Source organism: Glandiceps talaboti, chromosome 5 (assembly GCF_964340395.1).
Source record: "Glandiceps talaboti chromosome 5, keGlaTala1.1, whole genome shotgun sequence".
In the NCBI taxonomy this organism is placed as follows: Eukaryota; Metazoa; Hemichordata; class Enteropneusta; family Spengelidae; genus Glandiceps; species Glandiceps talaboti.
The window spans coordinates 11,680,867-11,705,377 of record NC_135553.1 but is presented as its reverse complement, the minus strand read 5'-3'; the positions used below and the strand labels follow the sequence as shown (position 1 = coordinate 11,705,377).

The 24,511-nt window shown below is 36.9% G+C and overlaps 1 protein-coding gene across 1 annotated transcript in view; it reads right to left on the bottom strand.

Moving 5' to 3' along the window:
* The window catches only part of LOC144435698 (intraflagellar transport protein 140 homolog), a 49,737-nt gene that overhangs the window by 2,588 nt on the left and 22,638 nt on the right, over nt 1–24,511 (bottom strand). The window contains exons 16-31 of the mRNA XM_078124305.1: nt 23,087–23,249; nt 21,982–22,113; nt 21,029–21,225; nt 15,258–15,435; nt 14,716–14,799; nt 14,146–14,252; nt 10,690–10,785; nt 9,690–9,822; nt 8,972–9,043; nt 5,002–5,073; nt 4,660–4,788; nt 3,530–3,712; nt 2,945–3,151; nt 2,329–2,541; nt 1,539–1,705; nt 303–444 (exon numbers count right to left, since the gene is read on the bottom strand). Of these exons, the coding sequence (XP_077980431.1) occupies nt 303–444; nt 1,539–1,705; nt 2,329–2,541; nt 2,945–3,151; nt 3,530–3,712; nt 4,660–4,788; nt 5,002–5,073; nt 8,972–9,043; nt 9,690–9,822; nt 10,690–10,785; nt 14,146–14,252; nt 14,716–14,799; nt 15,258–15,435; nt 21,029–21,225; nt 21,982–22,113; nt 23,087–23,249 (2,275 nt within the window). The remainder of the gene's footprint in view (nt 1–302; nt 445–1,538; nt 1,706–2,328; nt 2,542–2,944; nt 3,152–3,529; nt 3,713–4,659; nt 4,789–5,001; nt 5,074–8,971; nt 9,044–9,689; nt 9,823–10,689; nt 10,786–14,145; nt 14,253–14,715; nt 14,800–15,257; nt 15,436–21,028; nt 21,226–21,981; nt 22,114–23,086; nt 23,250–24,511) is intronic.

The window sequence follows — 24,511 nt, the reverse complement described above, 5'->3', positions numbered from 1 at the left end:
ATAGTAGAAGTGGAAATGATCAACTCCCTTGGGAGCATACAATCCATTGCACCCTGGGCTTTAAAGCATTCATACAGCAACCTCAATCCTACTATCCCAATTCATACAGCTGGTTGACATGGGCAAAGTCATGGTTCAAATCTTGCCAAAAGACTTTAGTCATTCAGAAACAAGTGCAAGAAATGAGGCTCAAACTGACAACTTTTAGATTCCAAGCCAACCACTCTAACGATTCAACCATCATGACTCCATAAAAATGGACGGCTTCAAGTTATACACAAGAAGTTGTTCAATCAGCTTACCTTTCTATAATTTTCGTTCCTAGCATAGTGTTCAATCAGCATGCCGTATACATCCCCTATTCTGACAGCACTATCTAACTCTGGTTCTTCTAGTAATATTTGACTCAGTTTCACTGATTCCTCTGGGTCTTCATCGAACAACCTATACAGCAAATCAAAAACAAAGTTACACATTTGGTGTACTGGAGTAAAAACAAAGTCATCTCAAGTAAAATGCTGTGATTTCTAATGCACTTTCACTGGCTTCACTAGTGAAAGTATGTCCACTGAGAACACAAGCACTAGTGAAAATACTATACGTATCATGGGGTTCTGTTTTAGAAGTTTGCATGTAGACATATATAGTACAAGCTTCTATACTATGCATCAATATCAATAGGTATTGATTCCATCAGTGGCAGCCATCTTTGATTTCTGATTTCTGATGGGCTGCTTGTGATGACTTGAAAAACACGGAATTCATGATATTTTATCCCTCTCACTTTATGAGTATATTATAGGTGATCTGATAACTGCAAAGTGTGCAGGTTTCTATGTTATTGTGTGTATTTGTTGACAACTGTGACAAATTTCCAACGTGGCCATTACTGACAAACAAGGTGACTTGAAATATTTGAGTGCAAAAGTACAAATAAAACAGTCCTGATGAACAAGTACTATCCTGACATTTTGAATAGATATTCTTTTACACATGATACCAAGGCAAAATATAAGTAGGTAGAAAACCTGACAAATATCTGTGTACTGAAAGAGAACAATACACTGCAAGTTCTAATAAAACAGTAAAGTATGCATAGAAAGATCTAAGAATCATGCACACCAAAAAGAACCCCCAAAACATGCCCTGAAAGATAGAATGGACTGAGTTTGACGGTAGGGAATTATGTAAATAGTTTATTCATTCCTTAGAGTTCTAACGTTCTGTGTCAGAAAATAATTTCCTCCTCCTTCAACCTCAATTGATCTTCATTACCACAAACCTTACAAATAGCTGAAATAGACATATCTGATATACTGTGATTATTGGTAATAAAGTGTACAGATACAGCATAGAAATATTTGACTGGCAGCAAAAGCTGATGACGGGATATAGTTTCTGGTAATATTACATAGGAGCTTAAATTATCTATGACTGAGATTGCATAAGATGCACTGACAGAGGGCACTATACTTGTATATTTGTTCACTGAATATACTCACTATTATGTATGTTTTTATTCACTAATCTTTACTCACCTTCTAGCTTGTACAAATTTCTTGACCAATCCTATTCTGTGTTTCAGATTGGCTATCTTGTCTTCTTGTTGTGAAATGTTTTTCATCTTGGCTTTTGTTAGACATTTGTAGGCTTCACTGAGAGCTCCTAGTGCCTTGTCATAGTTCTGGTACTCATCTATCTCAACCTGTACCATACAAAAGGTAGAAAAAAGGAACATTTTGAAATATCAATGTATGAAAATCAGTTAAACGGACAAGAAAACCTTGCATTGCCTCAAGTGATATCCTTCATAATTAGTGAATAAATGACTGTGATATGCGACTAAATTTATGAATTGGTAATTTATCATAATACGACTCTGGTAATCACAACTTTGGTTTACTAAGATAGATGCAAACTAACTCTATTGTTCTTCAATGTGGTAGATTACACAAGTGGATGATAGCAGTTCCTCTGTTGTGTGATTCTAATCACCCTGTACAATATTTACAACTGGTTTATAAACAATAACGTGGTCCATACGTTTTTTGTACTGTTTACACAAGGACAGCAAGGCAATGTACACAATATCATCAACAACTGGTAGAAATAAAATTTGCTGACAGGAAAGATTGCGCAATTTATAATACCAATTTTGCATAATTTTCAACAGGAAAACATCAAATCATTTCAAGGGAAAGGTTTTGTTACTTCTTCAATGGACAAAAATTGTAAGAAAAAATGTTAGAGTAGTCATTTCAATGTAGGGGCAAACAGGACATATGGGGTGTCCACTATGGTTTGTGTCAATGAAAAACCCTTCCTTACCTGAGCACATGCATCATAGAAACCTGCCAGTGAATCTAAAGCTCTGCCTTTGGTGTAAAAACCAATAATATTCTTCATGATTTCAGGATCTTTTCTCCAGTCCAAAGACTGCAAATAGTTTGCTGCCATCACATAGATTTCCTTCTGTCTGGACACACCGGCAAAGAAGACTATCTTTTCTGTATCACCAGATTTTAGTAGAGCACGCATGGCCTAGCAGAGGACAAAGATATCAAATCAATATACATGCTGTAACTACATCAGTGAAATGGACTGAAAAATTCAACTTCTCTCATCAAAGTAAACATTAACAAGTCTTCTGTGCATTGAAGACACAGCCCCCAACACTATACTGTGGTGTCTAAAATAAGGTCCTAAGATTAGCTGAGAAATATAGAGGTCGTATAGGATCTTGAGTTATTTTGGACCAAATTTTTTTCTCTAGCTTCGTCAGACAACTGTATTTGCACCTAAATTTTAATCCTAATCACCATAGCCTAGGCCTTTAATAATTGTTGAGGCCATGTCTCTAAGTTGATGCATTCCTTTTGTTCCTGGACTGACTGGTTTTACAACAAACTAAAATAATTGAAGTGAATTGAATACACAACCTTACCTTGACTTTGTTGCCTGCCTGTGTATACTTCTTTGTTGCTAGGTGATATGAACCCTGTGTGAAAGCACAATCAGCTACTTTCTCTAATAGTTTCAGTCTGGTTTCGTTATCCACTTGGTTGGAATCTTTAGGTATGGTCATCTTCTCTGCTAGTTTCTCAGTAATGGTCACGTTGTGTTGGATGCATAGATCTAATGCTTCAAGGTACTGTGTGTTCATAAGTGTACAGAAAAAAAAATGTGGGTAAGAAAAGTACAGCAACATAAAACTTGGGTGTTGACAAATACTGCTGTTCAACTTCAAGCAATGGTTATAAGTTATTGTACAAAACAAACACCAGCATCATCCTAACAAATGAGTAATGAGAAAAACTAGCTGTTCAACTTCTAAGCTATATGGAGCATTGTCATTACCAACACCAGTGATGTCATCAACATCAAAAACAGCAGAATCAACAACAACAACAACAACAACAACAACAACAACAACAACAACAAATATTCTATGATTACTTTCAAATAAAAAAGGTGTCTTGAAAATGATACACCACCACACCAAATAAAGACATACTGTGTTTTCACTTACCCTCTTAGCTACAACAAGTAGTTCCACAGCCTTATCATACTGGCCATGCTCCATAAAGAAGTCAGCACATTTATTGAGTAAATTAGGATCTGTCCTTTCATCCAAATCATCAGCTATCAACTGTAATGCCCCAAACTGTTCTGTACGGAAGGCTAGGTCAAGTGCTTTGGAGAAATGACCACCCTGAAAAGACAAATTTACAAAAATAACTAATTGTAAAACAAGTTTTACATGTGAATTATCAAAGTCAAGCAAATTATCATTTTTCAGCATTGGTGTGTTTTCAGTTTCAAATGATCAGCCATCAGCTGCAATGAAAGAGAAATGATGACTACCCTGAAATACCAAACACATATTACACAATTGTAGAACAAGTGTTTTATCAAAACCTAGAAAATTATCATTTTTCATGATTGGTGTGTTTTCAGTTTCAAAGGGTTGGGACATCGTACCTTGTGATACAGTATAACAGCTTTATCTTGAGTGTTAGGGGTGGGGGACATCGTACCTTGTGATACAGCATAACAGCCTTGTCTTGAGTGTTAGGGGTGGGGTGGGGACATCATACTTTGTGATACAGCATAACAGCTTTATCTTGAGTGTTAGGGGTGGGGGACATCATACCTTGTGATACAGCATAACAGCCTTGTCTTGAGTGTTAGGGGTGGGGTGGGGTGGGGACATCATACCTTGTGATACAGCATAACAGCCTTGTCTTGAGTGTTAGGGGTGGGGTGGGGTGGGGGGACATCATACCTTGTGATACAGCATAACAGCCTTGTCTTGAGTGTTAGGGGTGGGGTGGGGGGTGGGGGTAGGGTGGGGGACATCATACCTTGTGATACAGCATAACAGCCTTGTCTTGAGTGTTAGGGGTGGGGTGGGGGGTGGGGGTAGGGTGGGGGACATCATACCTTGTGATACAGCATAACAGCCTTGTCTTGAGTGTTAGGGGTGGGGTGGGGGTAGGGTGGGGGACACCATACCTTGTGATACAGCATAACAGCCTTGTCTTGAGTGTTAGGGGTGGGGTGGGGGTAGGGTGGGGGACATCATACCTTGTGATACAGCATAACAGCCTTGTCTTGAGTGTTAGGGGTGGGGTGGGGGTAGGGTGGGGGACATCATACCTTGTGATACAGCATAACAGCCTTGTCTTGAGTGTTAGGATTATTTTCATAGTATCTAGCTGCTTCTACCATATCTTCCTGTGTACTCATCAATGCAAGGTTCATTAGTTGGTCTTCCATGCCATGTTCCTACAAAGAAAAGACATCGTTAAACAAACACACAAACAAACAAACATCCCTCCATCCGTCCCTCCCTCCATCCATCAAAGACACCACCCAATGATAATCATGAACAAATGATGATTCAGTAACATTTTACAAACAAACTTTTTTTTTGTTCTCCACTTGTCTTCTTAGTTCTTATCTTTAAATGTTCAAGTTCAACTATATTTGAGTGCTTACCTTGCATAACCTGATGGCCTGACTGTAGGCCCTTGCCCTTGTAAAGAAGTGAATGGCATCTTTCACATTGTCCTGTACAATGAATAAGATGTACATTATAAAGATATTTATAGAGAAGATTTTTATTAAGAAAAGGAAAAATACAATATTGGTAGTGTTGGCTGTGTTTTATGAAGTCCTTTCAAATACTCACAAAAATGTAGTCCCCCTGCCCCCCTCCCCTCCTCAAAGTACTATGGTCCTGATAATTCAGCACACTTCCATCACAGATCTTGTAAAGGTCTAACATTACACATTTTGGAAAGCACATTTTGTCAACTCCCTATCCCTCAAGACATTGATCATGTTCTGGTAAACCAAAAGATTCTTGCAAAGTGCTGATATTTTTAGTTCCCCCCAAATCAAACTATGATTTTGTAAGGTCTAGATTGCATTGTCTGGTATACAGGAACGTTTTCTTTATTTTTTGAGTATACCACAACATTTACTACACAAACTCAATATAACCATCACACTCTGGGGTTGATAATGTACAGATAACTATAGGCTACCTTTCTCTTTTACATTTCTCTAAGCGTTACTATGATTTTTAATATTCTTTTGACTTCATTTCACAATATTATGCATTCATATTTTGGTAGAAAGATGAAAGTGATTGAGTTTTAACAATCCATGTCAAGTCATTCATATCAATATATGAATGACTCAAGTGGTAGGGACAAATGTACGCCTTAATTTACACTTAAATGAACCAAATAAATTAAACAAACAAACTGTTTTTCAATCCAAACTTTGGACAGAAATTATGGGTGATTGTGATACTTGGAATAAACACAAAAACTGCCACAAAAATCACACCACAGTTGCTCCAGGGTATTCAGGGTGTACTTTCTTATGCATAATACATGTATAAGTTAACAGGATTGATCAAAAGTTGAAATTATAGACAGTCAAAATGTGGCTGTACTATGGTTGCTGGGGATACTCCAGATTTGTGCTAGGTATGTAACACCATGGTGCAGGGATGGCAGGAGGTGGTAGTGTTATAGAAATGGGTACACAATATCAAACACAATACAGTGACCAATGGACAAACCACACTGTGAACAAACGAGGCTTTGTTTAACTTCAGTCTGTGTATTGGTGACTATAGATACACTGTGTCAATCCTATTTTCTCATTATAAACTTGTCAAACACATGTAGTCTTGCTGAAAGAATGTTACTACACTCCAGGGTAGATGGGGGTTATAATTTTCATTACTTTTACAGATGGGTTAATGTCAAAGGTTGGTGGCACTGGCCTAAGTGGCATAGTTGGTAGTGCAACTGTCTACAGTTCGAGTGGTCTTGGGTTTGAGTACTGGCCAAGTTGTACTTTTCTCCTTCTCTAATTACTTCATCTTTGTCAAGTTCTAATATCTGTGTTAACATTTGTTCAGTCTAATGTAACTTGAATGGAAAATGGGACAGCTAGGATGTACAGATTTTTTGTTGTTCTTTAAGACATTGTACGAATATATATAGGTATTTGTTTGGACTTTTTTGTTCATCATTGAAATCTGATTAAGAAGAATCAAGGATCAAGTCTTTTTTTAAAGCTTATTTCTGCTTGTACTGTTTTACTGTGTTAGTCCTTTGTACACTTATCCTAGCACACTTATGTTTCATAGCAGACATGATGTATGGCAATTTTGGTATCCAGTTTTTGCTTTTATCAAATATTTTTTAGTATACCTGACTGGTCTGTTCTTACAAGACTACAGTGTATTACAGTGACACAAATAAAACATAATCTACACTCAGTATTTGTGAAACCCTCAAATTTCATTCTTGTGTTCTTGTGCATTTACTCATTATTTTTTTTACAAGGGGTGAAAGGTCATAGGAGTGATAAAGAACTGCATCATGCGGTGAGTGTGTGCAAGTACACTCAGACACTCCACTCCACTCGGCACAATCACTTTACCTCATCAAACTGTGAAACAGACACATATGAAAATAACAACAGAAAACATATTGATGTCAATGTACAGACTTATCAAGCAAGACACACACAAAATAATAGCAAAAAGAACAAGACAAAGCTATCTCATTGACTATCTATGTGACAACAAGTAACTGTACATAACAACAGAACACACACATACACACACACACACACACACACACACACACACACAATAACAGACACTACCATAGTTCTGGGATACTGGTAGTACTAAAATGTTGTCATTGTGGCAGAGCTTTTATCAAGGGGTTAGGTTTGTATTTTATTTTACAATTAGCTTAAAAATGTAGGTGGAAATGGGGTTACGAAGAATGGTGAAATGATCTTTTCTTTGAAAATTTCATATCACTGTAGTAGCAGCATGTTTCAGAGAATTAAGAAACATAATTTATTTTGAGAATTTTCTAAACTTTTGAATTTGAACAGGACAGGACTGAAAAAGTCTACGCTACTATTAATGATATGAAATCCTTCAAAACACTGAATGGTCAGCTTATGTCATGTGACACTTGTATGATGCAAAATGGGACCAATCAAAGACAAGCTAATCTGTTAATTGATATTCACTGCCAGAGCACACACATTTTGAGTGAAGCATGCAGGGTAGGCAGGTAGACAGTCTGACAGGCGGGAAGGAAGAGATGGTTGATTCTGTTACCTCATAGAGAGCCACTGAGCCGGTGATCTTTAAAAACACAGAAATGAATATACAAATTGATGGAATTCTGCTGTCAGTATGATATAAGTAAACCATTTTTGCATTGTCATGGCAAGGAGGAAATGACAAAGTGAGAATAGCGAGGTATGCATGAAGTCTGTTTAGCGAATAGGATAGAAGGAGAGTGAGAGTTAAAGCTATGTTGTCAGTGATGTGGTAGAAGGAAGGAAGGAGTATGACGATGATGGTTGCAGTAGCAGCTGACAGACAAATAATGGATGAACAGAAACTACAACACAACAAGCCTTGCTAAGGGCATTGGAAGTGATCTCTTCCAGACAACCTGTAGTGCCACACTTTGCTGTTGCTGCATGCAGCCTGCTGTTTTGGGCCATATGGTGCCGCAGTGTATGCAAGGAAACCACACTCATATTTATGAGTACAGTTGCCATTCATGTGCCATGGCAATTATTATAAATGTTTTATCCACTGAGATGTGTGACTCAGATAAGATCTTCATTGCAGAATGCACACTGCACTTTTCATACAGAAAGTTATTCAATTATTAAATTGAGCAACTCATTATAGTATTCTCTTGTTTTTTTTTATGACAATCAAACAATTCTGTAAATCCACACCATACGGCCTGAAAGAGCAGGCTGCAAGCAGCAATGGCGAACTGCGGCACTTCGGGTTGTCCGGAAGAGATCACTTCTCTAACATACAAGACTAACACATACTCAAACTAACCTATGAGGGCAAAATATGCACATTGGGTGGGTGCATTTTACCCTATATCATGTAAACTACAAAACAACTTTTGCCAAAATTGCACTATTCATCATCCATGTACTTTTGTACAGTGTTTGATGAAGGGTATGGAACATTATTATATTACAAAACACTTTGTGAAAAATCTCACAACCTATAGTCCATGGTACATAGTGTTAAATATAGGGGGAGCCATATATTTTAGGAGGCAATGTGATGTACATTCAGCAGTTTTTTTTATACCAATTTGTCAGTATTGATAAGATAATTGAGATTTACAAGTTCTGGACTCCATTTCATTTTGATAAAATGTACAGTATTGTACAGAAGTGAAATACAACGAAATCATCTAATTGTAGATAGAGTAATAAGACTGCAAAATCCAACCCTGTGGCTTTTGCTTGCCGTGTGTAATATAAAGAACATTGATCTTGAAGTCCTGCAAATTGTCTGATATCTAATATCTGAGACAGATAAGGTGGGTTATGTTACTACACAAACACACACTTAAATGCACATGAGTTTGCTTACCTGGTTTTCATACTGCCTTGCTAAGTGATAGCATGCTGCCCTGTCTCCTGTTTCATTGCATATTTCAGCTGCCTGTTGGTGGAAATCACATAATATGCTCAATTACATTACGCTTAAACTCTTCTGTTCACAATCTTTCAATGTAGACAGGGACTAGACTATTGGACTGATACATGGTACCATTGCTTCACAGCTTTTGCTGTAAGTGACTTAAACTGTGTGTGTGTCACCTACTTGCATTCTATCGGAGCCCATACATACAGCACAGCTCATTCTTTTAAAGGCCTGCGTTTCAATCCCACATTCTCGCATTAGTGTTTTCTTTAAACAGTACATGCCACAATGATTACATAAAATCATTCTTTTTGTTGTGGACCAGCATTTTGTATTGGCTTTATATTTCTGCCTTATTTTATTGATTACTTCTATCGACTTACACATGGCTTTTGGTAATAAAACAGAACCTTGGTAACTTCCTCAACTTTGAAATCTTCTAAAGCATGTCTACTGCACTTGACATGTGTTCAACCACTTTGGGGATTTCCTACTGCATTTGCATTTGTCAAGACAAAGATATTAGGGTATTCACGATGTCATTACCAGAAAGTTTTCCCATAAACCCTTGCAGGAAATCCCCAAAATGGCCGAACACATATGAAGTGCAGTAAAGGATACTGGCTAAACTACACAGCTCATATGCCTGAGAAAATGTGCTTACCTTATCTGTGTTACCACAGTAACAGTAAACCCTACATAGAGATAAGTAGTCTTGTGCAGCTTCATAGAATTGTAAGGCAGTTTCCATTTCCCCTGTACTCTCCATGAATTGTGCCCACCATTTCCTCAATGCTCTGTGTAAGATATAACAGACAATTTGTTTCTGACAGTATACCAATTAGAGAGACAGACAGACTGGAAGTCATCTCCCAAGTTTTACATACTTGTTAACAGATGTTGGCAAGTGTCTGTATTAAACACACAGACTACATATGCTGCCAGACTCTGAAAAATGTAACAGAATTGTGTACATCCATCCACCCATCTGTCCACACACACAGACACACAGACACACACACACACACACACACACACACACACACACACACACACACACACACACACACACACACACCAGTGACATGCACGCATTTACAAGTGGAACATGTTACAAACTGGGAAAGTAAACAAGTGAATTGGATTAATTACAATTGGCAAAGTAGGTTGGAAGTACAGAGAAAATTCTTACATTTCATCATATGATAAGACATTTTTATGGCCTTTTTACAGAAAAACTCAGATGTACAAATTAATTTCAAGTTCCCCTGGCATTTCATGTACATGTAAAGAAAGCATAAAAACTGTTCTTGTCAAGCCTTCCTTGTCTCTGTACCTCCAACCTAATGTGCAAAGACTAGTATTATTAATCTAATTCAGTTGTTTACTTTACCTGTTTGTAACAAGTTCCACTTGTACTAGTCTTGCTGCTAGACATTCAAGCTTTCTTCTGATACGATAAGCGAACAAAGTTCGCAGTGAGGGTTTGCCCGAATCCTCGATAGCGATGTTAGGTCATGTGTCGTATTGTATCAGAAGAACAACCAATGTCTAGCAGCTAGACTACACTTGTACATGCTTTCCTGTCACTGGTTGTATTTATGTATCTTTTAACACTACCATTTATTGATTATGACATTTTATGAGTAACAGAAAAGACTTACTTGTCCTTTGTTTTCATAATGTAGGCCTCCAAAGCTTGAGGTTCATCACATAGCATTCTTGGAACTTCAAAGCGGTGGGTATCTGACTTTTCATAGCTGAAATACAAAAAAACACATAAAAATCAACATCAGACAACTCACTTTGTACTCTGAAGTCAAAGTAGAAAGGCTTAATTACAGCACAAATATCATTGTAACAGATTTAGTCTAACATGAAAGTACAATTGGGTGGTTCCCTTGCAGTTACTAAAATTTTCTATCCATGGTACTGGTAGATGGACTATAAGTATAGTAATATGTTGCCTGATCACACTCTAGTTCTCAGAAAGATAAAACATTATGTAGTTGGCTACAAGGGGTGCTATTTGAACTGTGATTCTGAACTGGAATGTCAGTAACCAAATAAATCTGACCATCATATTACAAAAAGAAAAGATTATCTAGTTTGGCCACTAGGGATGCAATTTGAATTGTGATTTTTAACTGGAATGTCAGCAGTAACCAAATAACTCTAACCATCATACAAGAAAAAGAAAAGATTGTCTAGTTTGACCACTAGGGTGCTTTTTGAATTGTGATTTTTAACTGGAATGTCAGCAGTAACCAAACAAGCGACCTATCGGTCAGAATAGCTCCGCTGTTTTTTTTAATTTAATTTTTTATTTTGGTGACATGTAGAAGTGGTTCAGGTCTTCAGCTCTTCGAGTCACTATGCAGTTTTGTTTTAGCGATGCAATAAAGTGGTTAGTGGTTTCATATGATGTCTCACTATAAAACACATTTTACACAGAAGTTGGTAATGTATTGTACTTTTATACCATAGTCACCATTTTATAACAAAAATCTACTGTTATGAAAAATTGCACAAAATCTCAGAAAAAAATGACTGGGAAATGCACACAAGAAAAAGAAAAAAAGAGGATTTTGAGGTTGGCTATAAGTAATTCCAGTGTCTTACAGCTGTAACCCTGGAAAATTTTAATGAAGAATGAAATAAACTAGGGATCTAAAATAATTTTGAGGCAATTTGAATTTCAATTTTCTAACAAATTTACAAAGTCAACAACATTCAACTTGTTCTAGTTGTGGTAGATATATATAGGGAAGAAATGTATTAATCGCCATCTTAGTTTCCGTACGGCGACAATCTCAAGTACCCGGAAGAGAGTCATTCTCAGCCATACGTTACAGTGGTAACACTCGTTCATGTTCGGTTACCTTTCACAAAGAAAACACAACGAAATGGTTGAAATGATCTTTTTTTAATTTCTTTTCATCACAACAACAAAATCTGCGTGATCAAAAGTGTTGTAAACTAAACCAGAAAGAATTATCGGACTGGCTAAACTTCCCGATGAACTGGAAGGTCCTACTACTTCCAAGTAAGCCTCGATAGTACTATAGTACGTGAGAAAATCGTCTCAAACTAGCGATACAACTTTCAAAATATAACTTGACATGTCTTCATTTGTTAGAGTTATACAATTCAAGACGGGTTTTCACTCGAAAACAACAATTCTGTGAATAATGACACTCTGAACGCAGCGATTTCTCGGACGATGTTACCACTGTAACGTATGGCTGACAACGACTTGCTTCCGGGTTAGTCCCTCATGCATACGGGTGGATTGTCGGCGATTAATACATACATGTACATCGTCTGATATTTTAATTCACAGTGTTTTTTGTTACCGGCGCCTGTCAGCAGACTCTGCCATTTTTTTCATCATTCCATTGTATTTAAACCTTGTACTTGACATTTCGCAATATTTATAATTCTCAACAAAATACCTCAACATGCCTCACTTCGCTCGTACTCAAAGCAGCCCCGCACGTAGTCCTGCTTGCATACGGAGGAATTCGGGACTCGATTCTGACAATTGTCCCTCCCCCTCCGGTGTTTAGAGTCAAGTCAGTATTACAGACTCGTGCACCCGAGGACTACCCCGCGCGGTATGATCACTGACACTGATGACATGATGAGAGAGAACCTTTTCGGATTTACATGTAAAACGGGGAAAGATACGCAAAACATAATGCAAAGTCTGAAGCCAAATTAAAGTTGTAATTATTTTAATTATTTTTACTTGCCAAATATTTGCATTTTGGAAAGGCAAGACACGTTCATGTCGTTTAACTTTACATGTGAACTGTCGGCCATATTTAAACTTCAACCGCATGCCTGGCATGCCCTTCCTTACGTTACGCAAGTTGTCTGAATTCTGGTTCACTGTCATTCCAAATTGCACGACAATATAGAATTAACCACAAGTTACATGTTACCTGAAAACATCACACTTTTATAGTGGGTCTGAAGTGTGATTTTAGTGAGTACTAAGAACGTCCTGTGTTGATACTCAAGATACTTGCTGTGGAAAATCGCTCGGTCGAATGAGGTCACCTTCAGCTTCTGGTCGAATCAGGATAGAGTATGCAAATGAGGATGTTGCGGACTGGCTGATTATGTAGAAGGGTGCAGAATTGGATTTGAAGTTTACAACCCTGTTTCGAACAAACGCTTGTCATTTGGGCGCCCAATGCGTAGAATTATGACTATAGCACATATTACATTGCTTGTTTGACGTCAATAGTGTCTTTTGAAAAGTGGCAGTTTACTTAAAGTCTCGTCGACTGATTTCCAATATGGCGTCGGTCATTATGCTCATTAACATATTCATTTTTTTTTCAAATTACAAAAAAAAAATCATAAAAAATAAAAATGAGGATGTGCTGACTTGAAATTAACAAATCTGAGTAAGCTACCCCCTGCGCATCAACACGCCAGATATCAAAGCAATCTAATAAGAGGTTTTCAAGGAGTTGATGAAAATGACATTTTATGAAAAAAAATCATAAAAAATTGAAAATGGCACAGATCAACTTGGCATCAACAAATCTGAATAGCCTCCCCCCAGGGAACATGCACACCAAATAACGAAGAATTCCGACTGTCACTTATGGAGTAGATAGTAAAAATATAAAAGTTTGACGGACACCTATGATTCACTCTACTCTCTATACCTCAATACCCACCTATACCTAAAGCTACGCTTTCAGCTTTCGCTGACAGCGGAGCTAATAAAGCTGACCATCATATAAGAAAAAGAAAAAATTACACAGTTTGACCACTAGGGTGCCATTTGAAAGCAGATGTTCAGGACTTTGCAAAGCATGCTTTTTATATACACATTAGTAAAGTCAAGGACATTCTTGGTCAATTCAAATACACTGTACTTCTGATTTTGGCATTTGTGATAATGTAATTCATAGGAAATATTCTAAACGACGTTCATCCAATTCCATGCTTATATTACTGAAGATGTCATAATCTCCCATGCTACTTATTATAAGTACCTGCTAGTACATTAGTTTAGACATAGACCTTCCATCCATACATGGAGGGTCTATATTGGTGGGGGTCTATATGGTTTAGAGTTGAAAAGTCTAGTCTCTTACTTTGGTATTGCACCGTTTATATCCCCTTTAGCTTCTAAATGTTTTGCATAATTGTAATAAGTAGTTCTTAGATGTATTCTATCATGAAGTTCACCACATTCCATGGCCTGGAAAGAGAAAAACAACAGAAAATACTGAAAGATGGCATGTCATTTACACAGTGTACGGTCTGAGGTCAATGAATATTGCACACTGATAAACAGTTATTATCATATATTTGTATACAGCAAAAATACTCATTAACATATTATGCAAAGTGGCCTCAGATCATGCAATAGATGATTTATTAGATAATAATGATTTCAGTAATGGCTATGATGTTGAACCATACATGCTTTTTCAATATTCCTACAGAAATACAATTTTAGGCTCTTCATTGTTTTCATGTTTTGTGCAGGAGAAAAACTCGAAAACCCAGAGACACTCACTGGTGACACTATGCCAAAATTAACAATACACCCTCTCACAAACAGTCACCATGGCAGACATTATCAAATTTAGACAATAATTGAGTCTGCTGCATGGATAGAGTGGTAGGAAATGATCAAAACAATCATATAAATTTCTTACCTTACTCCACTGTCCACTTCCCTGATAAAAATCATTCAACAGATCATACCTCTTACACATTTTGAACAACCTCTCAGCATCATCCTGTTAATGTAAACATATCACCATGGTTACCATTAAGTATCAATAAACATTGTTGCAAATATGACATAATTCTCTCAATCTCATGACATACAACACATATTGTTTATCTTCTTATTGTTTTTAGCATCCTATCAAATCACTTGCTAACTTTGTTAAATATAATTGTTCAGATCAAAGAAGAAACAGTCCACACAATTTCAAAAGTGTGAGAACTTAATTCAGCTCTAACTTAAAAGTTAGTCTTGAAACATCAGCTTTTTATCAACTTCTTTGGACTCAGGACATTTTAACTTACAAAGAAGAAGAAAGCATTCCCAGGGAAATCTTAAAACAACAAAATTGTGCAACTCCTCGCCCAACCAACCACCAACAGATTGCCATCAACCAAAAATTAGCCTTTGACCTGAATGATTGTTGACCCTGTGACTTGTTGAAAGTAATCTAGTAAGCAGACTCACCAAAAGTCCTAACTGTGCAGCTAGTATGGCCACTCTAGCATCTAACTCTGGTTCTTTTTCTGCTTCTCTCAGAGCCTTAGCTCCCCTGGCATGACCCATATTACCCAAACAGACTTTGGCCACATCTAACCGTCTTGTCTTCACACACATCTTTGCCATGTTCTCCCATACTGATTCACTGTGATGCAAAATAGCAAAGACAGAACTATTTTTAATAGGGTTATTCATTTTTTCCAATAAATGATCACAAGGTAACTGTAAAGTTATGTTGAATCCTATCAATCTATTATAACTGTCACTGTAATGGCCATCTTGATTATTCCCACAATCCTTTGCTAGGTCACTGTAACGGCCATCTTGATTATTCCCACAATCCTTTGCTAGGTCACTGTCATGGCCATCTTGATCATTCCCACAATCCTTTGCTAGGTCACTGTGGTAGCCGCATCTTGCTTATATGCCACGTCACTGTGGCACCAACTTGGCAATTGTTTCAATAAAATGCCACTACCAAATACTATCTTGATGAAACAATCCAATCTGAAGAAAAAATCATGAATGACTACGTACTTTTCTACTCCATGTTGTGTGAGTAAGTTAGCAATTTCAGTCAAGTTAAAGTTACAAAGACCTGTCTCAGCCATAATGTACTTACTATTTGATTATTTTGTAACATAAAAACATAACACTCTTGATCAAATAAAAATAAAATAAAAAAAGGGTAAAAGTATTCAGAGCTCACCAAAACAGTAAGTAGCCGGTATAGTGACAATGTTTGTCCACTGAGTGTACATACTCATGATAAATCTAACATTTTACTGATAGCTACAAAGAACATGGCATTCTATTTCAATTTACTACCATTGAACAGGAAAGTATAGATTCATGAAAATCCAGCTGGGGATATTGTTGATCACAGAGATCACAGTGTTACTAAAATTCCACTGGCTTGGAACAGATAATCCTATATCTACTTGAGACACAAGTATATTTATTTAAATAGAACAAAAATGTTGCATATCTACACTACAGTAATTTTTATTGTATTCAAAGTTCTTGAAATGGGACACCTCCAAAGTACTCTGATAATAAACAAAAAGAAACAAGTCTCCATAGAAGACACATACCCCTACTGTAGTTTACTTGTGTGTGACTGAAATGAACACCTTTAAGTGCATATGCAAGATTTTAACTGAAGGGCACAGTTAAGGTCAAAGGTCAATGCCTTAATATAAAGCACACATGCAATTACATGTATGTAGGAGTAGGCATTTGAATGAAGTCTCTATGTAATATAGTTTGGAGTTATGCAATAAATATTGACTTTTAGCAACAAACTGATCAGTGAGGTGCAAAATTATTAAAAGATTCAAGTCGTTTTTGTACTGCTGAAAATGAAAAACACTTCGGACCAACTGTTTGTGTGTGTGTTAGTACATATCAATTCACAAATTTGACAGCCGAAGAAATTAGAGAACAGTAACAATATGTATAGATAAAATACTGATACATTACAAATCTGTCTGATTGATATTTCTATCTACATCACTGCTCAAACCCAATCGAATGCTTGACTCTGAAAATAGTTATAATTCTATAATTTTGACTAGAGTCAAACTAGATAGAACTTTTGATATATAAAGAAACTAAAATCATGATAATGACAGTTCCTACAGTCTGATATCAATGCACAGTAATTTCATTTGATCTAGAAGCAATTTTGTTCATAAATAAGTTTACTGTTACTATTGACACTAAAAATGTCCTGCTAGCTAGAAGTGGACGTAGCACCACCAATATCTATAAATTGCTATTAATTCATCTATTCAGAAGGTTAACACAGTCCATTTTGAGTTAAAAGTTGATGTATTTTTCAATTGGCAATATTTAACGAAAACTGGCATAATGTTACTTATGTTATTTGGGCTTTATGCAAGTAGTGAAAATAAGTGTGTGTGTGTGTGTGTGTGTGTGTGTGTGTGTGTGTGTGTGTGTGTGTGTGTGTGTGTGTGTGTGTGTGTGTGTGTGTGCCTTTGTTCAGGAATGATAGACAACCACCACAGCCCTTTGGATTCCAACTGTTCCAATGCAGTAATGTGTACAAATGATGCACACTTCAGGTTCTTTCATTCTGAAGTTTAAACTGCTCACTATGGCTCTTCAGCAGTACCACATAAGAATGGCATGGTAGGAATCAGGCAACAGCAGTAGCAAAGAGCAGCACAGATGATTTGAAAATGATTTCAATGCTCTTTAATAATAATAAGACCAACAAGAAGCTGTACTTCAAGGGGTGATTTGAAAGAATGTGTTAATAATATGAGAAATTAAAATTGAAGAGCCGCAGATTTTAACATACATGTTACTTGTTAATTTTGTCAAACAACACAAGTTAGTATAAATAGTTGTAAGTATTTCATACAGAGTTCTACATCTACTAGTTTTTACAATAGGAATGAGTTGTAATAAGCCCTCCTACCTTTCATCCCTGCATCATGTACATTATTCCATGCAAGACAATGAAGCATGCAAACAAAAACATAAGATTTGAGAACGGGCAAGAGGAAAGCAGCTAGATGTCCGACCTTTGACCCTTTGATGATCAGTAGATGTATTGCCAGCCCTGCACTTACCATGCTTTAGATAGGATACAGAGTGTACATAGACACTGGCCATGGCCAGGCAATGATCATACTTTTTTGTTTTGTTTTGAAGCGGTTCATGCAAGTATACGGTAACTGCACTATGGTGATTCTTATGACAAAAGATGAAAGCGCAAGGGATATTTTACGATGGAGATACATGATATAAAGTCAAATTCTCACAATGATTTTCACTACCAACAATATAAGCCAAATCTGTGATGCTATCTACCTATATTATGCTTTCTACACATTGAACACTACTTCTACGCACTACATTATAAGCCAAGAGTCATTGGACACAGTTTATCCGTTTCTAAGTTTGCCCTTAGCTGTACACCAAGCAAGTTATTAACATGTTACTGTCGCGAAGCCAGCCTATCCCTACAGAGCCTGCTGTGTAAACAAAGGATGACACTGGTTAAGACAAAAGAGGAGCCTTTCTAGTCCTACAAACACTTGGGGGTGACACAGGAACAGACAAGAGACATGAGACATAAATGTAGTCATCTCATGATATGACTGCACATTACTGCTATGTTTACATACAGTTATTGTAGTCAATGTCTTTGTGACTGTAAAGTTTACCTGTGAGACAGTATACCCTCAATGCTGTCATCATCAGCATGAGTACTTTCATTGTGAAATAACAGGTGGAAAAACAAAAGAGGAGGAAATTGAGTTGTGAAATTATGTTCCCTAAAAACAAAAGATTTATATTTGACTGACACTAGAGGGCACCAGTCAGAGGCACACAATCTTAATTTGTTTTGCTGTAAATTTAAAATAGATGCAAGATACTTAAAAGAATACATTTTTATAAAGCATTTTAAACTTAAACCTAAGAAAATGCCCAAAACTACAAGTGTTAGTCCAATATCCCCGATTCAAAACTTCCTGTCTAAAATTAAAAGACGACTCCTGGATTGTTCGGATCTTTGGGTGAGAAGGAATTACCATTGGTAAATCAGAACAGTTACAGAATCGGTTAATCATGTTTTTCCCAACTTGTAGTTTTACGTGTACAAACAAATACAACCAATTTCAAGTTACTGTTCACCAGCGCTGCTATGTTACAAAACAACACATACACATGGTAATTATGCAACCAACAGACTCCACGATGTCACAAATACAGCCTGGTTCAAGTTACTGCTCTATCATGTCTATGGCTCTCTTTGATACAATTCAGTAGAAACCAATACAAAACTGCATATTCTACACTTTAAGACGGCAAGATTGCCATTTCTTGCTACACCTTTTATCTAAATGAAATAAACCATGTAAACATACTGCAACTAGATGTGGACAAGTGGGCACCAATGTTTTGATGTCGACATTTGATGTCTGTATGCTGGCACGTTAGTTCATTTCATTTTGATAAAATGCTGCAAGAAACTGTATTCATTCAATCTTACTATCTTAAAATGTAGCATGTCTAGTTTCTTATTTTTTTTTGCATAATTTTAAACAGAGCCAGTGAATGGTAACTTGAAATGGGCTGTAGAACTATCAATAGTATCAACATTACACATGACAGAACACTCTGATTTGACCATTAGGCATTACAGACAAACAAAAATGTATTCCACAAAACAAACTATACTACTTGGTTACTACTATTTGCTGACATTCCATCTGTAAATGTGATATGACTATTACTAGAGATACAAATGAAAATGACTGTTACGATGAATACAACACAGAAAAACAGTACCGATATATCCTGTGCTAGGATACAAACTATACTATACAGACTTTGTGATACTGAGTTTAGCCTGTTTACATGGCGATCTGAGATTTTGCTTCGTTGTCTCACTAACCGCTTGTAGTGCTAGTACCGACAAACGATTAATTTAGCCACGCCCCAATGTCAGTTATCAGCATGCCTGTTTGTAGATATTTACATAATATTTGCTATATATATCACTCCTGTGCTCATCTCAACATGGGCACATTTACAAATTGACTTCATTTGAATAGAGTCAATTAGGCTGACATACGTTATCACTCCCCATTGTGACCAATCATTTTTGAGAGCATTTTTTCAAACCAATCTATGAGCATTTAGTTTTCAAACAACATTGTTTGTTTGTTGTTGCTAGCAATACAAACATTTAGTGAGACATTGAAGCAAAAAAAAAATCAGAGATTGAAGTTAACAGGCTACACAGAGTGTTACAGAAAGTATAAGAACATTAAAATCTTTTGTCTATGGCAGAAATTAAACAATATCAACTTGTTCACTAACTCAAACAATATCTTCTACATTCTATGATTCTTGTGCTACGAAAGGACAGATTTAACACCAAATAATACAAGTCTATAACCACTACCAACAAAGTAAACATTGATCTATGGTTATTAAGGTTAAATTTAGTCTATTCCAGGCTGTATTTATTTACAACACTAAGTGAAATAACATTTGTGAAGTAGCTAATACAAAACAACATGGCAAAAGTACACAGACAGCAAAAAACGGACATTTAGAGACATTTAGAGTGAATGATGACCAATTATATTCTATTATAAATGTAGTATGGCCAAAATTCTCAATAATTCAGAAGAATTTTCTATTTACATCGAGGTGAATGTGAGTGTAGTATGTCAGTGTCTAGAATGTCTTTTCAATAGACTTTGTTTTCTCACTATTAAACTGATAACTTTTACTATTGAAATAGTTTCCTGAATCAATACAATATAAGAATTAAACTATTGTCAAATGAGTTAACTATACACATATGTCCCCTTACATACAGAGGCAAACACTGACACACACAGACACACAGACACACACACAGACACACACACACACACACACACACACAGACAGACAGACAGAGACAGATGCACTCACACACAATCCCACTTGCAGACACACACAGATACTCACTCACACACACAGAAACACACACACACACACACACACACACACACACACACACACACACACACAATGCATTATGCACATACATGTATGTTCAAAATACACAAATACATAGTGGATAATATATACAAGTCTTTCTCGGGAAAGTTTAACGTTCAACAAAAATCAATAACAGCCTTGGCATACTCACAGAGAGACTAAAGCAGAAACCGCCTCTACTGTCAAGTACCTAATCGACTCACCTTTTTATAAGTTTGATGGCTTTGAAAGCCTCATCCATGTTTCCTATAGTCAAATAGTAACTGAAGTTCATCATGGCGTCCCTAGCACTCTTATCGCCGTCTTCAAGACCCACAAAGTCTCTCATCACCTGTCTAGATACAGCATTACCAAGGTTGGACAGTGGACTGTGTGGATCACTGGGACCAATGTCACTTAGCTGTAGCAAAGACAAGGACTCAAATTAAAGGTGTACATATTGAAAAAAACAACCTATCATATTGTTAATACAACTGGTAAATAAAAAAGTTACAATTCAGTTCTTATATAGAGCTGACTGTATAGGGATGTCAATGACAGTGACTGCAATAGAAATAGGTATTGTGTCATACACTTTGGGACCAGTGGGGTGATATTCTATGCCCTGACTGTGAAATGTACATATATATACCAGTTAGTAATGGCTGAATAGTAGTGAGTGTACAATGGGCTTATCGTATATACCAAAAATTAACACCAATCAATCAACTGATTTGTTGATTAGTCAGTCAGTCAGTCAGTCAGTCAGTCAGTCAGTCAGTCAGTCCATCAGTCAGTCAGTCAGTCAGTCAGTCAGTCAATGAATGAATGAATGAATGAATGAATGAATGAATGAATGAATGAATGAATGAATGAATGAATCAGTCAATCAATCAATCAATCAATCAATCAATCAATCAATCAATCAATCGATGGAGTTGGAGTCTTGCATGATAGAAATTCTTTTTGACTGACTAATTGACCAGTAGTTGGATTTTTTTTGCTGGTAACCTTTAATTTATAAAAATAAATTGTTTTTCTTAGCACTACAGCTCAATTATGTCTGTCGTCAATTCTGATGTGATGCCATGAATTGTCAATATTCTGTTTTGCCATGTTACCCTTACATGTACAAAATCTGGGATAGCTAAAATATGAAACCTAATGCAAGACTTACCTTTTTGACAAAGTAAAAGAATGGCACTTCTAGACCCATTAAAGTGTTGTAGTTATCAGACAGAGCAAAACTGTCTTGTAGCATGACACCATGCTCCAAAGTACTGAATAAAGACACTATGATCACCTCAGGCTGTATAAAGGAAAACAGATAAATCAAGTGTCACATCTCTGAGAAAACAACATTGCAACATTGACGAAGGGGTATTATTACATATGGTACCAGAGATTATTTGCACTGGTGTGCGTACATACTAGGGATATTTGCACTGCTGTGCAATTCCGAAAACATTATTGCATACCTGCATGCAAATGATATGCAAATGAGGATACGATCATTTGCTACACATAAAATCATGTTGTATGATTATTAGAGAAATTTGCCATTTCAAATAAACATACTAGTATATAATAATAACAGAACCCCATGCCATATGAGTTCCAGTATGGGTACTCAGGGGTATTTGCACTCATGCTTGCAGTGTTTTCTGCTGCACTTTCACTCACTATGGTCGTGAAAGTATGGGTGCAGAGAACACTGCATGTACTCATGCAAATGCCTCGAGTATGCCACACTTGCACTCACATATCATGGGACTCTGTCATAGTGGTGCCTGAAATGCTTAGCCAACTTATATAAGAACAAGACTTAAGTAATGTATACCCTTAGGACATTAACTGTTATCAGTGCACACATTTCTGAATGCAATAACTGTAATTCTTTTCTATTTTACTATTGGAATTTTCACTGTAGTGCAAAACTGGAGAACATTAATACTGCACCCCTGTATGCAAATGAGAGCACACATGAGCATTCTATGATGTACAAGGAATCATGTGAGGGCACTGTTCACAAAATGTAATATTGTTTCTGATAGACACACATAATAATAACAGAATCCCATGATGTATGCATGAGTGCCAGTGTAGATGTAGGTACTCAGGGGTATTTGCACTCATGCTTACAGTGTTTTCTGCTACACTTTCACTTGCTTTGCTTTGCTTATGTAAACATGACCACAGAGAACACTGCAAGCACTCATGCAAATACACAGAGTATGCCACACTTGCACTTACGCATCATGGGGTTCTGTCATATTACTTACTGGTTGGTAGACAGTTGAGGCTAGATGTGATTTCTTAGGTGTGTTTTGATCTGCTGTTTGTGACAACTTGGCTTCACAGACAAGTAGTTTGGGTTCCTGAGGGTCCCATACATGAGAGATTGGATAACGACCTGCAATGTCACGAGCTGCTTCAGATCGTCCCCTGTAATATAATATATATAGCAATAGCATGTCTTAAACTTTTATCGTTATTTTCATCAAAGTTATTGTGTGCCTTACCATGCAGAAAAAAATCCGTGTTCTAAGAAGTGAAATGCTTTTGGAGAGTGCCGTATTAATTAATATCTGACACTATATGCCTTGAATGTTGCACATAACCATGTTATAGGGACAAGATCACACAAATCAAGTACATATTTTAGATTAACATTGGAAGTGATCTCTCTCACACACACACACACACACACATACACACACAAACAAATACACACACAGCACATGCACGCACGCACGCGTGCGCACACAAACACACACACACACACACACACACACACACACACACACACACACACACACACACACACACACACACACACACACACACACACGCGCGCGCGCGCGCGCGCGCGCGCGCGCGCGCAGATTGATCGACCCAATCATCCTACACAAAACTTTTGACTTTAGGAGGTACGGGGACATAAAAGAGGTGAATGCATTTAACACATACACCACAGGACATCACATCACAGTGGTAATATGGAGAGACTCAAGATGCCTACTGCTTGTAGACATGCTCTTAAATAATAACTTGAACACTGACTTTTGAATGGTAAGTGGACGCAACAGAGTTGAATACATTAACACATACACCACACAACATCACAATGAGTTAGAGAGGCCCAGGTAAATGGCGAGATTGTAGACATCTACTACTTGTAGATACCTTCTGAATGATGACTCGAACATGTGACATTTGAAGGGTTAGAGAGGACACAACAGAAGTGAACACATTAACACAAATACCACACTACATCAGAGTGAGTTAGAGAGGTGGTATGGAGAGATTCTTAGATGCCTACAGCTCGTAGACACATTCTGAAATGACCTGAAAACTACACAATTGAAAGGTTAAAGTGGACAGGAGAGAAACACAGACACCACATCACATCACATCACATGTTAGATAAGTTGTATGGAGAGACTCTAGATGCCTACCGCTTGTAGACACGTTCTGAAATGATGACCTGAACACCAAGACTATGCATCCTATAACATTACAGGGATAATAAACAGCATGTATACAGTCAAAGTAACATATACTGTCAAAGCATTCACACTGACTTGACACTGACACTATCTGTAGTGTTCTCTTTACTGAATCAAAGTTTAAACACCACTTGCTACAGTCAGAATTCAAATATGATATTCAGGCCTAATACACAATAAATTATATTTAACATTTAC